This window comes from Procambarus clarkii, chromosome 88, assembly GCF_040958095.1.
Source record: "Procambarus clarkii isolate CNS0578487 chromosome 88, FALCON_Pclarkii_2.0, whole genome shotgun sequence".
Lineage (NCBI taxonomy): Eukaryota > Metazoa > Arthropoda > Malacostraca > Decapoda > Cambaridae > Procambarus > Procambarus clarkii.
Window position 1 is genome coordinate 2,197,198 of NC_091237.1, and position 20,775 is coordinate 2,217,972.

The following is a 20,775-nucleotide window of genomic DNA, read 5'->3' on the forward strand; positions in this document are numbered from 1 at the left end:
ATATGGGGTATACAAGGTTCTGAATGATTTCTTACACAGGTTACTGAAGGCAACTCTGATGTTAGCCAGCCTTGCATACGCCCCCAATGTTATTCTTTTTATGTAGGCTTCAGGAGATAGGTTTGGTGTGATATCAACTCTTAGATCTTTCTCGCTGTCCGTTTCTTGAAGGACTTCTCCCATTCGGTATCTTGCATCTGGCCTCCTGTTTCCACTGCCTAGTTACATTACCTTACATTTACTTGGGTTGAACTTTAGTAGCCATTTGTTGGACCATTCATTCAGTTTGACTAGGCCATCTTGTAGCCTCATACTATCTTCCTCTGTCATAATCCTCATCATAATCTTTGCATCATCAGCCAACAATGAGAGGAACGATTCTGAACCATCTGGGAGATCATTTACATATATCGGAAACAGTATAGGTCCAAGAACTGAACCCTGCGGAACTCCACTGGTGACACCTCTCCAATCTAAGACCTCCCCCCTTCACAGTGACTCGCTGTCTTCTGTTGCTTAGGTACTCCCTTATCCAATGGAGTACCTTCCCTTTCACTGTAGCCTGCATCTCCAGCTTGTGTACTAGTCTCATATGTGGTACTGTGTCAAAGGCTTTCTGGCAATCCAAAAATATTCAGTCTGCCTGGCCCTCTCTATCTTGCCTGATTTGTGTTACCTGTTCAAAGAATTCAGTTAATCCTGTGAGGCATGATTTGCTTTTCCTGAACCCATGCTGCTGTTGTGTTACAAAGTTCTTTCATTCCAGATGCTCCACTAGTTTTTTTTCGCTCCACTAGTTTTTTTTTCGGTTTCTTCCAGGCTGCACGCTTACAGTGGACAGCCTGAGCACAGTCTGCATTCCACCAGGGAATGCCCTTCCGTCTGCCCTCGGAGGCAGAGCGAGGAATAGAGCTGAGGGCAGCGTCGACGACGGTGTCATGAAAAAGAAGGAGAGAGCAAGGGAGAGGCAGAATGGAGAGGTCGGAAAGAGTAGCAAGGAGGGTGATTATGTTCAAGTTAGCCTTGGCAAACTGCCACCTAGGGAAGGAGAGGGGAGGGTGAAAGCGAAAAAGGCAACAAGGATGGGGAAATGGTTACTGTTATGGAGGTCATCAAGAACCCGCCACGTGAAATCAAAGTAAAGAGACGACGAGCAGAAAGATCAAGACAGGAAAGGGTGCGAGATCGAGAGTCCACATGAGTGGGTTCTCCAGAACTCAGAAGAGACAGGGAAGAAGAGAGGACGAACGGTTCGAGAAGGAGGTGTTTGTCAGAACATCACCGCAGTTTGTTTGTTTGTCTCAGGTATTTGTCGGAACATCATCTTAAAGGGTATATCGACAGTTGAAATCACCCAACAGGAGCACAGGCTTCGGCAAGGAGTCCAGTAGGTGCTTAAGATCAGGAAGAGAAAGCGGGAAATTTGAGCGGAGATAAATGGAACAGACGATATACCATTTACTCATTTAGACACGAGGCTCAGAACATTAAATAGGTGATTGAAAAAGTAAGGCGACGAAGGGAATGTCAGTACGAATCAAGTGAGCTGCAGAGTTATGAGCCCTAGCAAAAGCTAGGGAAGGGAAAGGGGGGGGGGGAGAGAGAGAGAGAGAGAGAGAGAAAGAAATAACCACGAAAGGGACCAGGACGAGCACTAAGTATCGGCTCCTGGAGACATACACAAGGTGGTGAAAACTGTGTAATCAGAAGTTGGCATGAAATCCACGAATATTCCATTGAAGAATAGACATTGTCAAAAAGAGAGAGGACAGCAACAGAGAACAATGAAGAAACAAAGGAAAAGAAGAACACAACATATTAAATAAGCTCAGGATCAGGGGTCAGTGAAATCAGGATTAGGGGGCATGGGTAAACCTAATAGGGATGGGGTACAGGGAGCAGGAGGTCAGACCAGAGGCAGACGGACAGGTTCCGGAGGAGGGGAAGACAACCAAGAGGGGCAGTCAAGGACGGCAGGAGGAGGGGGGGGGGGGGGTGCATAAACCTGGGAGCGCACTTAAGCAAGAGCAGCAACCGAGAGGGAATCACGAGCTAAAGAAACCTCCATAGCTGGGACAGGGGCCCGACCACTGAAATGGTAGGGGACGGAGCGAGAGAGTCAGAGGGGGGGGGGGGGGGTAAGGATGAAAGCGATGCCTTCTTACCCACCGGGGAGGAGGAAGGAGAAGAGCCAGGCTTACGTTTCTGACTCAAAGAGAACGGTGTTCAAGCAACAACATACTGGGAGACAGACTCAATTGTCTAAACAGGAGAAGAAGAACAGGAGAGAACACCATGAAGATTACTGGGAGGATGATGGACAACAGGCTGGACAGACAGGCGGAGTGGAGGACCAAGAGACTGGGGGAAGGGGAGGGAAGAAGGACGGGGGTGACATGGAAAAGAAGACACAGGAGACATGGCAGAATTTGGAGGAAGGGGGAAAACACCAGATGGAGAACTTGGAGGGAGACACCACGGGACAGATCGTAAAGGAACAGCGGAGGAAGCGGGTCCGGGTCTAAGGCCTGGAAACTGTAATCACTAAAGTGTTAACTATATCCTGTTAGGCAAGTTATCTGTGTGATAGCGTCATTTAACGTAATTCATCTTGATTGATTAACTGTCTGTGTGACAGGAATTAATGTAATTACTCACTGATTGTTTAATTGTCTTTGTAACAGAGTAGTTACTGTGAAGAATTACTGTTTTGATAGATTGACTGTCTGAGTGACAGATTGTACTTAACGTAAATTATCTCTGATAACTATCTAGGTGACTGCAGTTAACGTAATTAATTAATCTAATTAAGTAATTGTTTATTACGATTTAATTGAATGTAACCAATTGTTCTTCTCTATGTAATAGAACTTTAACCTAATTGGTTAATTGTCTTTAATTGCTTGCCGTCCATAGAAGCATGTATAAACGTAATTAATTTTATATACTGAAGACTGTCTCAGTGATAAGTTTTCTTTTGTTTGATTGTTTTGTTATTTGTTTGGATTGTTCCAATTGTTTTGTATTGCATATATTTTTATTGCAATTGACTCCGAGTGGATACAGGTGCTTAGTTAGCTCATGTTGTCCCTCCTTGGCCGTGGAAGAGAGGTGAGACGTGCTCTCATTATACCAGCCGAGAGCGGTGGGATGTCATCCAACTGAATTGGCATTGTTAGCTGTGAAGTGTCACTCAGGACATTAACGTATCGCTAAAGTGTTGTGCCTTGAATATTATTATGTTTTGTTAATAAACTGTTGTCGTTGCCAAATAAGTGACTTTATGCCAATACCTTTCAAGTGTACTGTCTTTAATCTTTGTCCTCTACAAGCTACTCCAGATATCTTGCACTTAATCTGTTCGAACGTAGTGAAAGGCCAGTCACTGAATATATATAATTTCGGTGTGAGAACCTCATAGTTACTCTTAAGATTCCTACAAGCAATTGAGGAGCTAACAACCTAGTGGATAGGAGTACCAGGAAATTGGACTATGGCGGATGCTCTCGCCTATATTTCATTTGGAAGTTATAATCTCACATCTGATATTTTACATGATTACTTCTGTGCAGTCCTTCTGTCTGAGATCAAAGTCTCACACCCCGATCTTCTAGTACCCGAGCCTGGTAATGAGCTAAGGTTATGCATAGATTACAGACAGGTTAACAATGTCATAGTATCACTCAGTGAAGAGTGATAATTATTAAATAATTATATTATTATAACATTTATTATAATAATAATTGTTAATTGCATTTAATAAATATAATAATTGCATTTAATAAATATAATAATTGCATTTAATAAATATCACTCTTCCTTCTGCTTGGTCTTGACGAAAGCCGACCTCGGTTGAAGGAGGGCTGTGATTATCTCTGTCTGGAACCCGTAGGTGCGGGACCGGGACGTCCACCAACCCTTGAACTATATGTTTAACACATCTCTAACCCTGTCTGTCCATGGAGGACAGAAGAAAATGTATATATGCTGGTTAGCATTGGAAATGTGTGGCCACGTCTGTGGTAGAAAATAATAATAATAAAAAAAAACTCCTGGGACTCGTGTAGTCCCAGGCTCTGCTTCAGGAGGCTGGGGTCGTTCTTGCCCTTGCTGTGGTGGTTCTTCTCCGGCCCCGACCACGGCGGTCTCCGGGTTTGGGGTCCCTGTGCCTTCTTTTACCAACTTCAAGGTCAATTCCGGAGCTCACAGTTCCTGTGACGGCGATGGAACAAATCGTATTGGCGTTTGCCTTTCCATTGGAGACCTTCGGCGCCGTGGAGAGGGGGAACCTGCTACTTGGGTAACAGCTTCTTCTCCATATCAACCTACCCTGGCTTTGCGCCCTGGAGAGGCCACTCCTGACCGTCAACCAGAGAGAAACTCCATAGTCTCCCGAGACTGATGGATGCCTATTACTAGTAGCTGATACATATCCACTTCCCAGGATAAAACTGTGTATTGATACCATTGGTACAACCACCTTCCTCATTAAGTTCGAGCTCTTCAAGGGATATTGGCAGGTACCTCTGACAGAGCGTGCCAAACCTATTTCTGCTTTTGTAACTCCTGATTGTCTTTCTGAGTGTCAAGTGATTCCATTTGAAATGAAAAATGTCGTCTCTATTGTTACAGACCCGAGCCCAGCGTCCGAGCAAGGAGCAGTGACGACCGCGCCATCTGTGGGTCAGCTCCCGAAACCCCCTCCAAATGGACAGCGCCATCTAGTGAGGACAAGATATACCGGCCACAGGGGCTGGTTTCCCGTCCTAATCAGCTCATGACATAGCCGCTGCTGACCTCTTGTGAGGTGACGCTTAGACAGCAACGCCATCTATGGAGTGGATAGGTGGGCGTTTGCGTCTAAGCCTGTAGGTGAGGTGCCCTAGAGTGTAACCAGTACTGATGACGTGTCTGATTACAGAGTCGACCTGGGACTGCTGAATCGGACGGTGGATCAGTCTACTCAAGGCAGCCGTAGGATCTCCACGAGTTTGCTGTAGAAGCTGTGAGTCACCCCCCCCCCCCGGATGAACACTGTTGTGTTAGCCTGCCTGTGAGGTGGCAGAACCAGGGATTGTCGTACCCGGGGCTGACTGGTGGAGAAGACTAGCCACTGAGGTGTTGTGGTGAGGAGAGTGATTTGTGGAATCACACGAGGCTCCTGCCTAGGGCTTGCAACCCTAGTATCGGTTGTGGAGTGGCCTACGCAGCGTAGTTGATTGGAACCTGCCAGCTAAAGGCTGGATTTGTGGTTGACGGCCTCCACGACGGTGCACCCAGTGGGACTGTGATTTGGCTGGCCTGTGGCCGGGGCAGACTCGCTAGAAGAATCTAAGGATTCGTCGTGAGGCCACGAGAAGAGAACGAAGGACTAAGCATCGTTGAGCACCGTGGAGCATCCCGTGTCTTCGAAGAAGTTATTGTAAATAAGTGTAGTAATAGCAACCCCGCTTGTGACGGTTTATATATTTATTTATGGTGATGGAATAATTATATATTTAAGTTTAGTGCAGTTTTATCCCTTCCCCTTTAATTTACTTGCGTTACGGAACACACCCCTTGAAAGCCACTACTAGCTTGGGGCCGGATACCCAAACTCTACTATCATCAGAGAAAGAACCCAGTTGTGACCCAAGAGGGCCGTAACAATTTCAATAATACAATAGCCATCAATTTCAGTAATACAATAGCCATCAATTTCAGCGATTGATGGCTATTGTATTACACGACGTAGAGAATGCAATGGTCTACACAGATGACGTGTTGATTTACGACTCAAAATGAGAAGACCATTTACGACATCTGGACGCATTTCTTTTGGCTATTCAACAAGCTCGGTTGATAGTCAATCTGCATAAGTCGGAATTTGTTATAATCTCTTATCTTTTTAGAACATGTGGTTAGTGGAGAATGGATCGGCCCTAAGAACCGCAACGTAGAAGCCGTCGTTCAGAATCCGACCCCTTCAACACATAAGGAGGTTCTGCGGGTCCGGGGTATGGCTGGATTTTACCCTAAGTTCATTTCTAAACTCTCAACTATTGCAATGCCTGTGACAAAGAGGCATTGCAATAGGCTTTGCTCCCTCCTGAAGAAGGGAGCAAAGTTCGTGTGGACCAAGTACTGTCTGATAGATTTTGGAAGCTAAAAAGCCGTACTGATATCATCTATTCTCATGTCCCCTAATTTCGAGGACAGATTCATATTAACCGTTGATGCTTTAGATTACAGTATCAGGTCAGTGCTATCACAGAAGGATGCTCAAGGGGTAGAACACCTTGTGGCTTATTATTCCAAGAAATTAAGTGATTGTCAACGAAACTATTCAGTGATAGAGAAAGAGACATTGGCTCTGGTGAGCGCTGTTCAACACTTTGACGTCTATTTGACGAGTAATGATCATCCAATTTTGGTCAAATCTGACCATAATCCTATAATGTTATTAGGAATTAGTGAGTCACTCGCGCGTCATGTAAACGACGTAGTCACGCCCACGTTATGATGTGAGCGTGGATCACCAATTCCTCTGAGCTGCAGTAGTAGTCAGGGGAAAATTTAAAATTCCAGTTTGGCAGCAGGATTCTGCTTCTGGAAACTTTCCTTATTAGACTCCTCAATAGCTCGGTCGATAAAGCTTCTGCCTCACACACGTGAGGTCCACGGTTCGAGTCTCCTAGAGTCCAGGTGAAGGGAATTACATGTTATATTATTATTCTATCTTCCTATAAGTAAATAATTTACTGGAAATTTGTATTAACTAACCCAACTATAAGTGTATAAAACATTTGTGAGTAAGGCATTTTAATTTTAATTTTAATTTATGTAGACATAAAAAATAATTTACCTCAAAAACTGAATTCCATGGTTTGCAAGCAGTAAACTGTTGAAGTTCCTGTCGAAATGAGCATTGAGTCACTCCATCATTGTCAGTTCCAGTTACTCTCAGTCTGATCACACCCTGTATAAATAAGAGTTACAGTTTAATCACTAACATTTATTAATGAAAGTAACATGCTAACATTTAAGCGACGTAGGTCTCACGTGTTTCAATTGGGAATAAGAATATAATTTAAGAAAAACAATTTTCACAGCAAGCACTTACCTGTTAGAGGGCAGACCACCAGGGAGACCACAGAGAAAACAAATAACATATATTATATGTAAATGGTAACAAGAAGAAAACACTAAATGCTGACATGAATATTCTCCATGTCTTTAATCTTCATTGTATGACAGAGAAAATCAGCCAAGTCCCTCATAAGTCATCCACTTTCCTCACACTATTTCCCTCAAAAGTCCAATACTTGACTCCTGGTCAACTACTTGACTCCTGGTCGACTACTTGACTCCTGGTCAACTACTTGACTCCTGGTCAACTACTTGACTCCTGGTCAACTACTTGACTCCTGGTCGACTACTTGACTCCTGGTCAACAACTTGACTCCTGGTCGACTACTTGACTCCTGGTCAACTACTTGACTCCTGGTCGACTACTTGACTCCTGGTCAACTACTTGACTCCTGGTCAACTACTTGACTCCTGGTCAACTACTTGACTCCTGGTCAACTACTTAACTCCTGGTCAACTACTTGACTCCTGGTCAACTACTTGACTCCTGGTCAACTACTTGACTCCTGGTCGACTACTTGACTCCTGGTCAACTACTTGACTCCTGGTCAACTACTTGACTCCTGGTCAACTACTTGACTCCTGGTCAACTACTTGACTCCTGGTCAACTACTTAACTCCTGGTCAACTACTTGACTCCTGGTCAACTACTTGACTCCTGGTCGACTACTTGACTCCTGGTCAACTACTTGACTCCTGGTCAACTACTTGACTCCTGGTCAACTACTTGACTCCTGGTCAACTACTTGACTCCTGGTCAACTACTTGACTCCTGGTCGACTACTTGACTCCTGGTCGACTACTTGACTCCTGGTCAACTACTTGACTCTTGGTCAACTACTTGACTCCTGGTCGACTACTTGACTCCTGGTCAACTACTTGACTCCTGGTCAACTACTTGACTCCTGGTCGACTACTTGACTCCTGGTCAACTACTTGACTCCTGGTCAACTACTTGACTCCTCGTCAACTACTTGACTCCTGGTCAACTACTTGACCCCTGGTCAACTACTTGACTCCTGGTCAACTACTTGACTCCTGGTCGACTACTTGACTCCTGGTCGACTACTTGACTCCTGGTCAACTACTTGACTCCTGGTCAACTACTTGACTCCTGGTCAACTACTTGACTCCTGGTCAACTACTTGACCCCTGGTCAACTACTTGATTCCTGGTCAACTACTTGACTCCTGGTCAACTACTTGACTCCTGGTCAACTACTTGACTCCTGGTCAACTACTTGACTCCTGGTCGACTACTTGACTCCTGGTCGACTACTGTACTCCTGGTCAACTACTTGACTCCTGGTCAACTACTTGACTCCTGGTCAACTACTTGACTCCTGGTCAACTACTTGACCCCTGGTCAACTACTTGACTCCTGGTCAACTACTTGACTCCTGGTCAACTACTTGACTCCTGGTCAACTACTTGACTCCTGGTCAACTACTTGACTCCTGGTCAACTACTTGACTCCTGGTCATATACTTGACAGCCGGTCTTCTGCCTTACAAATGACAATCAAACTTGAAGATAATATACTACCACTCAAATAATCGAGTACCTCACAGATGGTCATCTTCCTCATTAAACGTTTACTACCTCACATCAGGGAAGCTTCACCACAACCTTGTCAGCACACTCTCCTAGTATCCTCAGCACCACCCTTCCCCCCTTCCCCGCACACTCTAAACTCTACTACTTCTGTATGCATCAATGTGTATCTCCTGTGTATCAATGTGTATCTCCTATGTATCAATGTGTATCTCCTATGTATCAATGTGTATCTCCTATGTATCAATGTGTATCTCCTATGTATCAATGTGTATCTCCTATGTATCAATGTGTATCTCCTATGTATCAATGTGTATCTCCTATGTATCAATGCGTATCTCCTATGTATCAATTTGTTGGCTAAAGTCCTCAATTTTCATAACCTATACAATGTTCTGATAATAACACCTCGGTAATTGTTTACCCAAACCATTAACCCTAACAAAGTGAATGATTTAGTATGATATTAACTACAAAGAGCGTTCTCTACTCTATACTAACCAACAGGTTAACACTATAGAGCCTTCACTTGTATTCTAATTAACAAGCTCCCACTAAAGAGTGCTCTCATGTATACTAACCAACAAGCTCACTCTATAGAGCACTCTCATGTATACTAACCAACAAGCTCAAACTATAGAGCACTCTCATGTATACTAACCAACAACCTCACTCTATAGAGAACTCTCATGTATACTAACCAACAAGCTCACACTATAGAGCACTCTCATGTATACTAACCAACAAGCTCACACTATAGAACACTCTCATGTATACTAACCAACAAGTTCACACTATAGAACACTCTTATGTATACTAACCAACAAGCTCACACTATAGAACACTCTTATGTGTACTAACCAACAAGCTCACACTATAGAACACTCTTATGTATACTAACCAACAAGCTCACACTATAGAACACTCTTATGTATACTAACCAACAAGCTCACACTATAGAACACTCTTATGTATACTAACCAACAAGCTCACACTATAGAACACTCTCATGTATACTAACCAACAAGTTCACACTATAGAACACTCTTATGTATACTAACCAACAAGCTCACACTATAGAACACTCTTATGTATACTAACCAACAAGCTCACACTATAGAACACTCTTATGTATACTAACCAACAAGCTCACACTATAGAACACTCTTATGTGTACTAACCAACAAGCTCACACTATAGAACACTCTTATGTATACTAACCAACAAGCTCACACTATAGAACACTCTCATGTATACTAACCAACAAGCTCACACTATAGAACACTCTTATGTATACTAACCAACAAGCTCACACTATAGAACACTCTTATGTATACTAACCAACAAGCTCACACTATAGAACACTCTTATGTGTACTAACCAACAAGCTCACACTATAGAACACTCTTATGTATACTAACCAACAAGCTCACACTATAGAACACTCTCATGTATACTAACCAACAAGCTCACACTATAGAACACTCTTATGTATACTAACCAACAAGCTCACACTATAGAACACTCTTATGTATACTAACCAACAAGCTCACACTATAGAACACTCTTATGTGTACTAACCAACAAGCTCACACTATAGAACACTCTTATGTATACTAACCAACAAGCTCACACTATAGAACACTCTCATGTATACTAACCAACAAGCTCACACTATAGAACACTCTTATGTATACTAACCAACAAGCTCACACTATAGAACACTCTTATGTATACTAACCAACAAGCTCACACTATAGAACACTCTTATGTGTACTAACCAACAAGCTCACACTATAGAACACTCTTATGTATACTAACCAACAAGCTCACACTATAGAACACTCTCATGTATACTAACCAACAAGCTCACACTATAGAACACTCTCATGTATACTAACCAACAAGTTCACAATAAAAATTTAATGATACTATATTTTAATTACATGTAAATAAAATCTAATTAAGTTTAACTTAAAATATATATTTTAAATGGTGAGAATAAAAAAGTTTGAAAATGGCCAGTTATAGCGCAATACATTAACTACAAACTTTATTTCATCGGCGAAAGAACGCACAGATAGATGGATAGATGTATAGTTAGGTGCATGGAAAGAAAGATGGATGGACATATAGATGGATATATAGATGGATAGATTGATGAATGGAAAGAAAGATGGATGGATATATAGATGGATAGATTGATGGATGGATATATAGATGGATAGATTGATAGATGGATAGGTGCATGGATATATGGATTGATTGATGAGTAGATGAGTAGATGGATGGATAGATAAATTGATAGAATGATAGATATAATGAGAGAATGATAGATATAATGATAGATAGATGGATATAGTTGATTGATAGACAGTTATATACATAAATCAATAGATAGACTGATGGAAAGACAGAGGAACACATAGATGATTGAATAGATATTGATATGGACAGAGAGACAGATAGATATATGGATAGATAGGCAGATGGATGGATAGATAGAGCAGTAGGAGAGATGGGAAACAGTCTCAGAAAATGCTGAGAAACCCTCCTACTCTACTGTAATTTGAATCTCCTTATCACGTCACCAGCCTCCAGCTTCGCGTCATATCTCAAGACCATCCCACCTCGCATGTTTAGGTCGGTCTTATCTATTCTTCTCAGTAAATTCCTTAGTCTATAAAAATCAGCTTTTCGGAAATCTGGCACCTTATCAAACAATTTTCTTCCACATCGGTTTCATTCTAGGTTAAATCTGATTGCCTTGTGATCACTGTTCCCTAGGTCTCTCCATATTTCATTGTCATTTATTTTTGTCTCTCTTAGTTATCACTATCTAAAATACTATTTTCCCGTGGTTGTTTCTTAATATGTATTTTTAGGAACCATTTATCAACTAGTTCTATAAATCTTCTGCTTTGGTACTCCGTTTTGTTAATGCAGTTTATTCGATTACAATTAAAACTTACCCGTAACATATACACTGAGCAAGATGCCAGATATGTGTTTCCATTTTCTCGAAGTTTCGTGGACTGTATGTTTCTTATTATTGATAATTATAATTTTAATATAATTCAAACAAAATAGTCTCCGTTGGCTCAGTTTTGATCCTCTCTCTAACACTACATTAAAAAAATTCCCTGACTCATATGGATACTCCCACTCCTCGTCTCATCTGTTTATCTGTGTGAAATAATTTAAATCCCTTAATTTGTTGTTCAGCTAATAATAGCTTGTTCTCTACATTGATCTACGTTTAAGCTATTGCAATATCATCTAGCCATTCTGCACGGATAAGAGCACTATATCAACTATTTTGTTTCTAAGACTCCTACTGTTTATGTAGGAGTCTTAAAAATACCTTACACGATGCTTGCAAGCTCACGACAATCTCAGAGAACCATCTGACACCAGCGAGTTCCAAATGTTGCTGAGCGTGCAAATCATCGTACCGTTTGATGTGGAGAGGAGACCGAAACCTTATGTTCACCTAATCCAAAAGTTTATTCCACACAAGTTATATACTAAAAATTGGAAAACACAGTGTCGGAATTGTTGGCTAAAACGAACTTAGTAGCAAAACTGCACACTGCACTGCAGTTCCTCAGCAACAGGACCAGGTAAGCAACAAGGTCAGGACAGGTTTTGCCTTTGATGAATGTTCCACCCAAAGAATAGTCGCCAAAAGAGTGGTAGAAAAAAAGGAACTTTAAATTGTGGCACGGGTCACTTTGAACATTTCTGAATTCCTGACTGTCTCAGGACCCCAAGCTTACGACGTAGTGGAGCCCCATGTCAGCTGCGAAAATTATTATAGGTCTATTCAGGATAGAATATAAGAGATAAAGCCATCTGCTTTACAACATTTGAAAGCTAACATATCAATTTATCTGTTAAACATATTATCGCTAAAGTTATCTGGGACATAGGGTTTCTGACTGGATCAGATTATTAGCATACTTATATACTTAAAAAGATGAAAATACAGAGCAATCATTTGTAACATTTTTGCACACAGTAATCTTCTGACGGGCACGTACTCAGGCTCAATACGTCAACCCCTGAATATAAAGTACTTAGTAAAAATATATTAGTAGCCACACTTGGCACAGAACAGTCTGCCTTAGAAGTAACCCAGTTGGGTGATGCAGGATTAGAGTGAGCAAGCTCTGGGAACAGGAAACCACTAGGATACAGATGATCAAACCTAACCCCGACGTCACCCAAGCCCCTAGTCACCGAAACTGTGTTTTTCAAGTGTTTTTCATGTGAAGGAAATCTTCGAAACGTCTTTACCGATTGCTTTGAAATTTTGACAAAACTTGGCATTCGAATTGGCACAGGTTTTAAAGACCCACTGTATACATGCCTCACCAGTGACAGGAAAAAACAGGCTTTTAAAAAAAACAGCGCCATCTGTTGGACGTAACAGCAACTCATGCTGTAATCTCCAAAAGTTCTTCAATGATTGCTTTAAAATTTTGACACAACGTTCCATTCGAATACGTGCATGTTTATATATCTACTAAATAGATGCCACACCTGTGACAGGTAAAAACTTGCTTATTTTGAAAAACAGTGCAATCTGTTGCACATAATGGGAACACATGCTATACAACCCGTTCTCGCACTTTCTTACAGTCAATATTGACTTATTAAATACGTGCATATGTGACATACTAAACATACTAGTTTACCTTGAAAAGCTTCATAGAAAACACTGACCTTACCTAACCTTCTTAGTATGTAAGATAAGCATCTTATTGCTTCATAATTACAATTATTACTTAACCTATACCTATAATAGGTTAAGTAGTAATTGTAATTACAAAGCAATAAGATGCTTATCTTAACATACTAAGAAGGTTAGGTAAGGTCGGTGTTTTCTATGAAGCTTTTCAAGGTAAACTAGTATGTTTAGTATGTCACATATGCACGTATTTAATATGTCAATAATGACTATACGAAAGTGCGAGAACGGGTTGTGCTATACTATATATGTCACGATTCCATTAAAATTTTCCGATGGCATTGATAAATTGAGTTTTCATAGATTTCAATTTATTTTCGTCTTGATTTAATTATTTTGTGTGACATTGCACTGGAATTGAGCCGTGTTTTTCACCATACCATTTATTTCCTAAGTATAAGTATAGATGTCATGCCTGTGATAGGTAAAAACATTTTTTTTAAGGAACAGTGCCATCTGTACTCACCTAACCTAACTCACCTAATTGTACTTGCGAGGTTTGAGCTTTGTCCTTTTGGTCCCGCCTCTCAACTGTCAGTCAACTGGTGTACAGAGTCCTGAGCCTACTGGGCTCTATCATATCTACATTTGAAACTGTGTATGGAGTCAGCCTCCACCACATCGCTGCCTAATGCATTCCATCTGTTAACTATTCTGACACTGAAAAAGTTCATTCTGACGTCTCTGTGGCTCATCTGGGTACTAAGTTTCTACCTGTGTCCCCAAGTTCATGTCCCACCCGTGCTGAAGAGTTTGTCTTTGTCCACCCTGTCAGTTCTCCTGAGAATTTTGTATGTGCTTATCATGTCTCCCCTTACTCTTCTGTTTTCCACGGACGTGAGGTTCAGCTCCTTTAGCCTTTCCTCGTAGCTCATACCTCTCAGTTCCGGGACGATCTGGTGGCATATCGCTGAATCTTCTCTAACTTTGTCTTATGTTTAACTAGGTATGGACTCCAGGCTGGAGCTGCATATTCCAGGATTGGTCTGACATAAGTGGCATACAGGGTCCTGAGCGATTCCTTACACAAGTTTCTAAAGGCAGTTTTTATGTTGGCCAGTCTAGCATATGCCGCTGATGATATCCTTTTGATGTAGGGTCTCTGGGGACAAGTTCGGTGTGATATCAAACCCCAGATCTTTCTCTCTATTTAACTCTTGCAAGATTTCACCTCCCAGATGGTACCTTGTGTTCAGCCTCCTGTTCCCTTCGCCTAATTTCATTACCTTACACTTTCCTGAGCTGAACTTTAGCAGCCATTTTCTAGACCATTCCTCCAGTTTGTCCAGGTCATCCTGTAGTCTCTGTCTATCTTCATCCGTCTTGATTCTTCTCATAATCTTTGCATTATCAGCAAACATTGAGAGGAATGAGTCTATATCCTCTGGAAGATCATTTACATATATTAGAAACAGGACGGGTCCAAGTACTGAGCCCTGTGGGACTGCGATGTTGACATCTCGCCACTCTGATGTCTCCCCCTCACCGTTACTCGCTGTTTCCTGTTGCTTAAGTACTCCCTTATCCATTGGAGCACCTTCCCTTTTACTCCTGCCTGTTGCTCCAACTTTTTTAACAGCATTTCATGGGGTACTGTGTCAAAGGCTTTCTGGCAGTCCAGGAAAATGCAGTCGGCCCACCCTTCTCTTTTCTGCCAAATTTTTGTTGCCCTGGTCATATAATTATAATAAACGATTTACCTTCTCTGAACCCATGTTGGTGGTGTGTTACAAAGTTATTTCCCTACAGATGCCCTAGAAGCCTTTTCCTCACGATCTTCTCCATCACCTTACATGGTATACAAGTTAGGGAAACTAGCCTGTAGTTCAGTGCCTCTTGCCTGTCACCCTTCTTGTATATTGGGACCACGTTAGCTGTCTTCCAACTTTCTGGTAGGTCTCCTGTTTCCAGTGACCTGTTATACACCATAGAGAGCGGCACACTTAGTGCTTCTGCACCTTCCTTTAGTATCCATGGTGAGATTCTGTCAGGCCCACCGGCTTTTGTCTCATCCAACTCCAGCAGACACTTTTTAACCTCATCACTGGTGAGGTCAAATTCCTCCAAGGTTGCTTGGTTGGCCGCCTCCTCATTTAGTGCAGGGGCTTCTCCTTGTTCTATTGTGAAGACCTCCTAGAATATCTTGTTGAGTTCTTCACACACCTCCTCTGTGTATCTGTTCTCCCCTTTTTTCAATTTCATCACTTGTTCCTTCACTGCTGTTTTCCTCCTGATGTGGCTGTGCAGCAGCTTTGGTTGGGTCTGGGACTCGCTATGTCATTTTCAAACTGTCTCTCTGCTTCCCTCCTCACTCTGAGGTACTCATTTCTGGCCCTCTGGTATCTCTCCCAGCTCTCTGGTGTTCTGTTATTTCTGTAGTTTCTCCATGTTCTTTTACTCAGTTGCCTCGCTACCTTCCATTCCTGCAAGGTAGCGAGAAAAACCATGGATTTTTCTGTTGTTTTTCATTTTTCTCCTTTTGGACGGGGATAAACCTGTCTGCAGCTACCTGACACTTCTGGGTGACAAAATCCATCATGTTCTGCACATTCTTGTCTCTAAGTTCTGTTTCCCATGGTATTCCCCTGAGGAAGTTCCTCATCTCGTCATATTTTCCTCTTCGGTAATTTAGTCTTTTCCCCTCTGATCCCATCTTTGGATAGGTTATTATCCTATCTGACAGCAGCTTCCTGTTTCACATAACAGAAACACACGCTATAGTAAATATGTTACGAGTCCATTTCAATGGTTCTGATTGTATTGACAAATTTAATTTTCATAGATTTTGATATATTTTCAATTTCATTTTATTATTTTTTGTGACATTGCATTGGAATTGAGCTGTGTTATTTACCATACCGTTTATTTCGTGAGTATAAGTATAGATGACCGGTAAAATATACTTCTGACAAGTAAAAACACACTTTTTTTCATAAAATCTCTTGAGCCATCTCTTACATATAAGACCAACATACGCTATAGTAAATATGTTATGATTCCATTTCAATGTTTCTGACCTCATTGATAAATTAAATTTTCATAGATTTCGATTTATTTTCATTTTTATTTAATTATTTTGTGTGACATTGCGTTGGAATTGAGTTGAGTTGTTTTCCATATAGTTAATTTCGAGAAAATAGTTATTTTTTTTTCATTGTTTTTATTTAGTTTTTAACAGTTCTACTTAATTTTCAGTGATGGTACATCAGATAATTTGATGTTCGCATTTTTTTTATGAGAACATCAGAGCATTGGGGAATGCATCATACGAGGAAGTGAGGAATGGTGGGGAGGACGAGGGGACGAGAGTGGGGAATGGTGGGGGAGGATGAGGGGACGAGGGGGGGGGGCAATGGTGGGCAGGACGAAGGGAAGGGTGAGTGGGGGATGTCGGGGACAAGGAGACAGGAGAGTGGAGAATGGTGGGGAGGACAATGGAAGAGGGAAGTGGGGGATGGTGGGGGAGGAGGAGTGGATGGAAAAGGGGGGGGTAATGGTGGAGAGGACGGGGGGACGGGGGAGTGTGGCATAGTGAGGATGACGAGGGGATGGGGGAGGAGGGAATGGTGGGAAGGGCAAGAGGACAGGGGAGTTGGGTAGGTGGGGTAGAACGAGGGGACAGGTGAGTGGGGAATGGGAATAGTGGGGAAGACGAGCAGATGGGGGAGTGTGGGATGGGGGGGAAGACGAGGGGACAGGGGAGGAAGGAATGGTGGGGAAGATGAGGGGACGGTGGAGTGGGGAATGGTTGGGAGGTCGAGAGGACGGAGGAGGGTGGAATGGTGGCGATAACAAGGGAACACGGAAGGGTTCCAAAGTCTACAACGGTTGAGCGCTGTAGACTTTGGTTCTGGACGGTACTAGCCAGTGGGGCTGGTCGAGCGTTGCTGACTTTGTTGCTTGTGCGTTCCAGCAAGTGCACAACGAAGACCTCATCTGAGGCAAATTGTGTCCGTCATCCTCGAAGCAGGCTAGCGTAAGGGCTAGCAACGCCAATCCGGTTGACCTCACAGACATGTATATATTGTCTATATTCTATTGGTGATAGGAAATAATAACGGGTATTTTTAGTGTTATTCTTTTTATTTACCTTAAACATTGCACTATATTCCCACCAAGATTAGCTTTCTCTGAACTTGAATAGGATCATAGAGTTTATAAAGAACCCGGTTACGAAGGGTTCGTAACACTGAGGGTACAGCTAGTTGGCTAATACATTTATAAAGATTCTAGAAAACGACAGCCCTAATGAAGGAACTTACCTACCACATCAGGCAATGACTATTCAGTGAGTAACTACGCTCTGCGCTTAGTATTAAACTGCACTGCCAAAATCAGTTCACAGACGGCAAGTTTAAATGACTGTAAATTTATTTATCACAGATCCAGAAGATGTATGATACTCTGTTTATGTTTTGTAGAAAATTGTTCGCACATATTGCAAACATGTACCAGCATTTTTAAGAGAATTTCTTCAGGATTGAAGAAATTCAAAATTTTACCAAATTTATGTGGTTATCTGGACCCACTGTCACATATAGATCAGTGCTATTTGGGGCCCATTTCATGCTCATGTTTGCTCCAGACTACCCTGGAGATGAACGTGAAGAATCTTAATGGTCCTACAAAACTTAAATAAGTTACAAATACATAGACAATTTCCAAAAGGCCACTAATATCAATAGAAAACTTAACCAAATATACTGAGAAGTAACACTTCCACTTTCTTAATTACCATATCATAATTACGCTTCCAATGTAAATTAAGTTAATCATATGATAGGAACAGCTTATCCCAATTACTGAATGCTTAATTAAATGAATGTGCTCAGCATTAAGTGTGACGTTTGATTTAAGAATAAAATTATGAAGTTATTACCAGCTAACCTTAGAACCATTACCAAACATGACTTATTGTCTTAAATATCTAAAATCTTTGACCCCTGAAGCTTACTTAGCTTCGTGAAAATAAAAGAATGGATTTTGGTACAGAAGAGCTGGCAGACCTAAGTCTGTTAGGAATAACTCCTGCCTCCAGAGCTACAAGACGTATGGAGAGAAATTACTGATATACAGGACTGTATTGAGAACATAACTGTTATTGGAGAAACAGTGGAAGAAGGAGTGCTGGCAACACAGCAGGTGTTGTTGATGCCTCTAATGAGTCGCACGGTGAAGCAGCTTATCTTTTAATAATGACTCATTTATGTTAACCTCCAAGACAAGAGTTACTCTGTTGAAAACTGTACTCTACTGAAGATGGAGTTAACAGCATGACAAGTAGGCATTCGTTTGGATCATCATATTAAGCGTACCCTGACTATCATTAATATTACAAAACAAGAAATCGAGAGCAACAATAAAGCAGTTCTTCAATGGATTAGAAATAACAATAATACAAACCATCCACCTGTTTAGGAAGTACTTATAGTAACGACGATGACCATAGTATATATACCAACGAAGAACGAAACTAGAACGAAGAAATCTGAACTATTGAGTTGGACAAACTGGAAAGCTGATTTTTACTTGTCGTGCTTTGACAAATTAAACTAACCTAACCTAACCTTCCTAGGCTTAATATACGATATCTGAGGCCTAATATAGTTCATATGTGACCTATACTAGGCTTAGGAATATTTAAGTTTGTATTTTAGCTTAATTTATTTTAAAATAGTTCCTTACTATTCGGTATACTACTATCTAAAAGCTAAGAACGTACGAATTCTGATTATTGACGATCGTCACAGTAGATTCTATCTAAACAAGAGGATGGGTTCTATATGCGAGTAATAGAGTCGACAAACATCAATGTCTTTCAAAAGGATATTGCATGTTCTAACAGAAGAGAATCCAGTTGATAACTTGTCTACAGGACTGATGTTGAATCAATAATTAAAGCTAAATCGTGGTTTCATTGACCTAAGTGCCAGGTAGTCAACAGTTGGCCATAGCAGAAGCCACAGGTCATAGTGACACAGACCTCGACTACTACAATGATTTAAGCATAAACACTGGTGATAGACTGCACTAGGTACTCAAGTTTAAGTAAGTTGATTAGAATAATGAAGTTAGCATTTTTGTTTCTTCTTAATTGTAGGAAACACGTACTAATTCACAAGAATTATCAATTAATGGGCAAAAAAGTCCAAATACGAAGACAGGGGAAACCCCCCCCCCCCCCACCCCTCCTAACACTGTTCAAATTCATTGAACGCATCGATCATGACAGTCGTGTTGAACTTTGTTGTGGCAGAAGACTTGCGCACACGAATATTGATATTGATACTCAACATCCTTGACTCCTATGAGAAACTCATTGGGCACCACACTTAGTGTTACATGAACATAAAGTAACCAAACACAAAGAAGCGCAACACACCCTAGCGCAATTGAGGCAACAATACCTCAAGTTCGACGAATTCTTAAGGTCATAATAAAAACTTGTATTGTCTGCGCGAGATACGATACCCGGGTATGTCCTTACCTAGGATCTCCACCATTTCCCAGGGAAAGGGTCTTCCACCTCTATTCGGCACGACTATTCAGGCGCGATCACGCTCGCAGGTGTGAAAGACAAAAACACTAGAAAGGCATATGTCTGTTTGCTCACATGTGTAGCCATTCGAGGAATAGACCAGAAGCACCTTAAAGGCATATGTCTGTTTGCTCACATGTGTAGCCATTCGAGGAATAGACCACAAGCACCTTAAAGGCATATGTCTGTTTGCTCACATGTGTAGCCATTCGAGGAATAGACCACAAGCACCTTAAAGGCATATGTCTGTTTGCTCACATGTGTAGCCATTCGAGGAATAGACCAGAAGCACCTTAAAGGCATATGTCTGTTTGCTCACATGTGTAGCCACTCGAGGAATAGACAGAAGCACCATAAAGGCATATGTCTGTTTGCTCACATGTGTAGCCACTCGAGGAGTAGACCTACAAGTGACTCAACACGTGTGCATAATCATTACCTGATTTACCTGAAGACCACTAACTCCTGTGGCATCGACGAGGGCAGGAAGCCAGCGGCTTGTCGAAGGTCCCCCATTTGCCTTAATGATCTTTTCCATGTATATTTTAGAATTCGACACAGTTCTGACAGTTTCAGCTTTGACTGGTATGCAGTTCCTTGGGTTAATGTCCCTGTTGGTGAAAACGCATCTTCTGTTCTCAGCCCTACATTGTGCCTTCTTGAGCTTAAAATCGTTGCTTCTTGTCTGTGTTACATCTGACTTTCTGAAGAAAATAACCGGATCAACAACCTCTAACTGGTTCAATATATTAAGTATTCATGAGATCCGCCCTGACATGCCTGGTTTGCAGTGTTGTTAGTCC

General features: G+C 41.6%; 1 protein-coding gene across 2 annotated transcripts in view; it reads right to left on the reverse strand.

Moving 5' to 3' along the window:
• The window catches only part of LOC138358971 (uncharacterized), a 189,108-nt gene that overhangs the window by 144,019 nt on the left and 24,314 nt on the right, over positions 1 to 20,775 (reverse strand). For both annotated transcript variants that reach the window (XM_069317465.1, XM_069317464.1), the window contains exon 2: positions 6,845 to 6,958. In XM_069317465.1, coding sequence (XP_069173566.1) covers positions 6,845 to 6,958 — 114 coding nt within the window. The remainder of the gene's footprint in view (positions 1 to 6,844; positions 6,959 to 20,775) is intronic.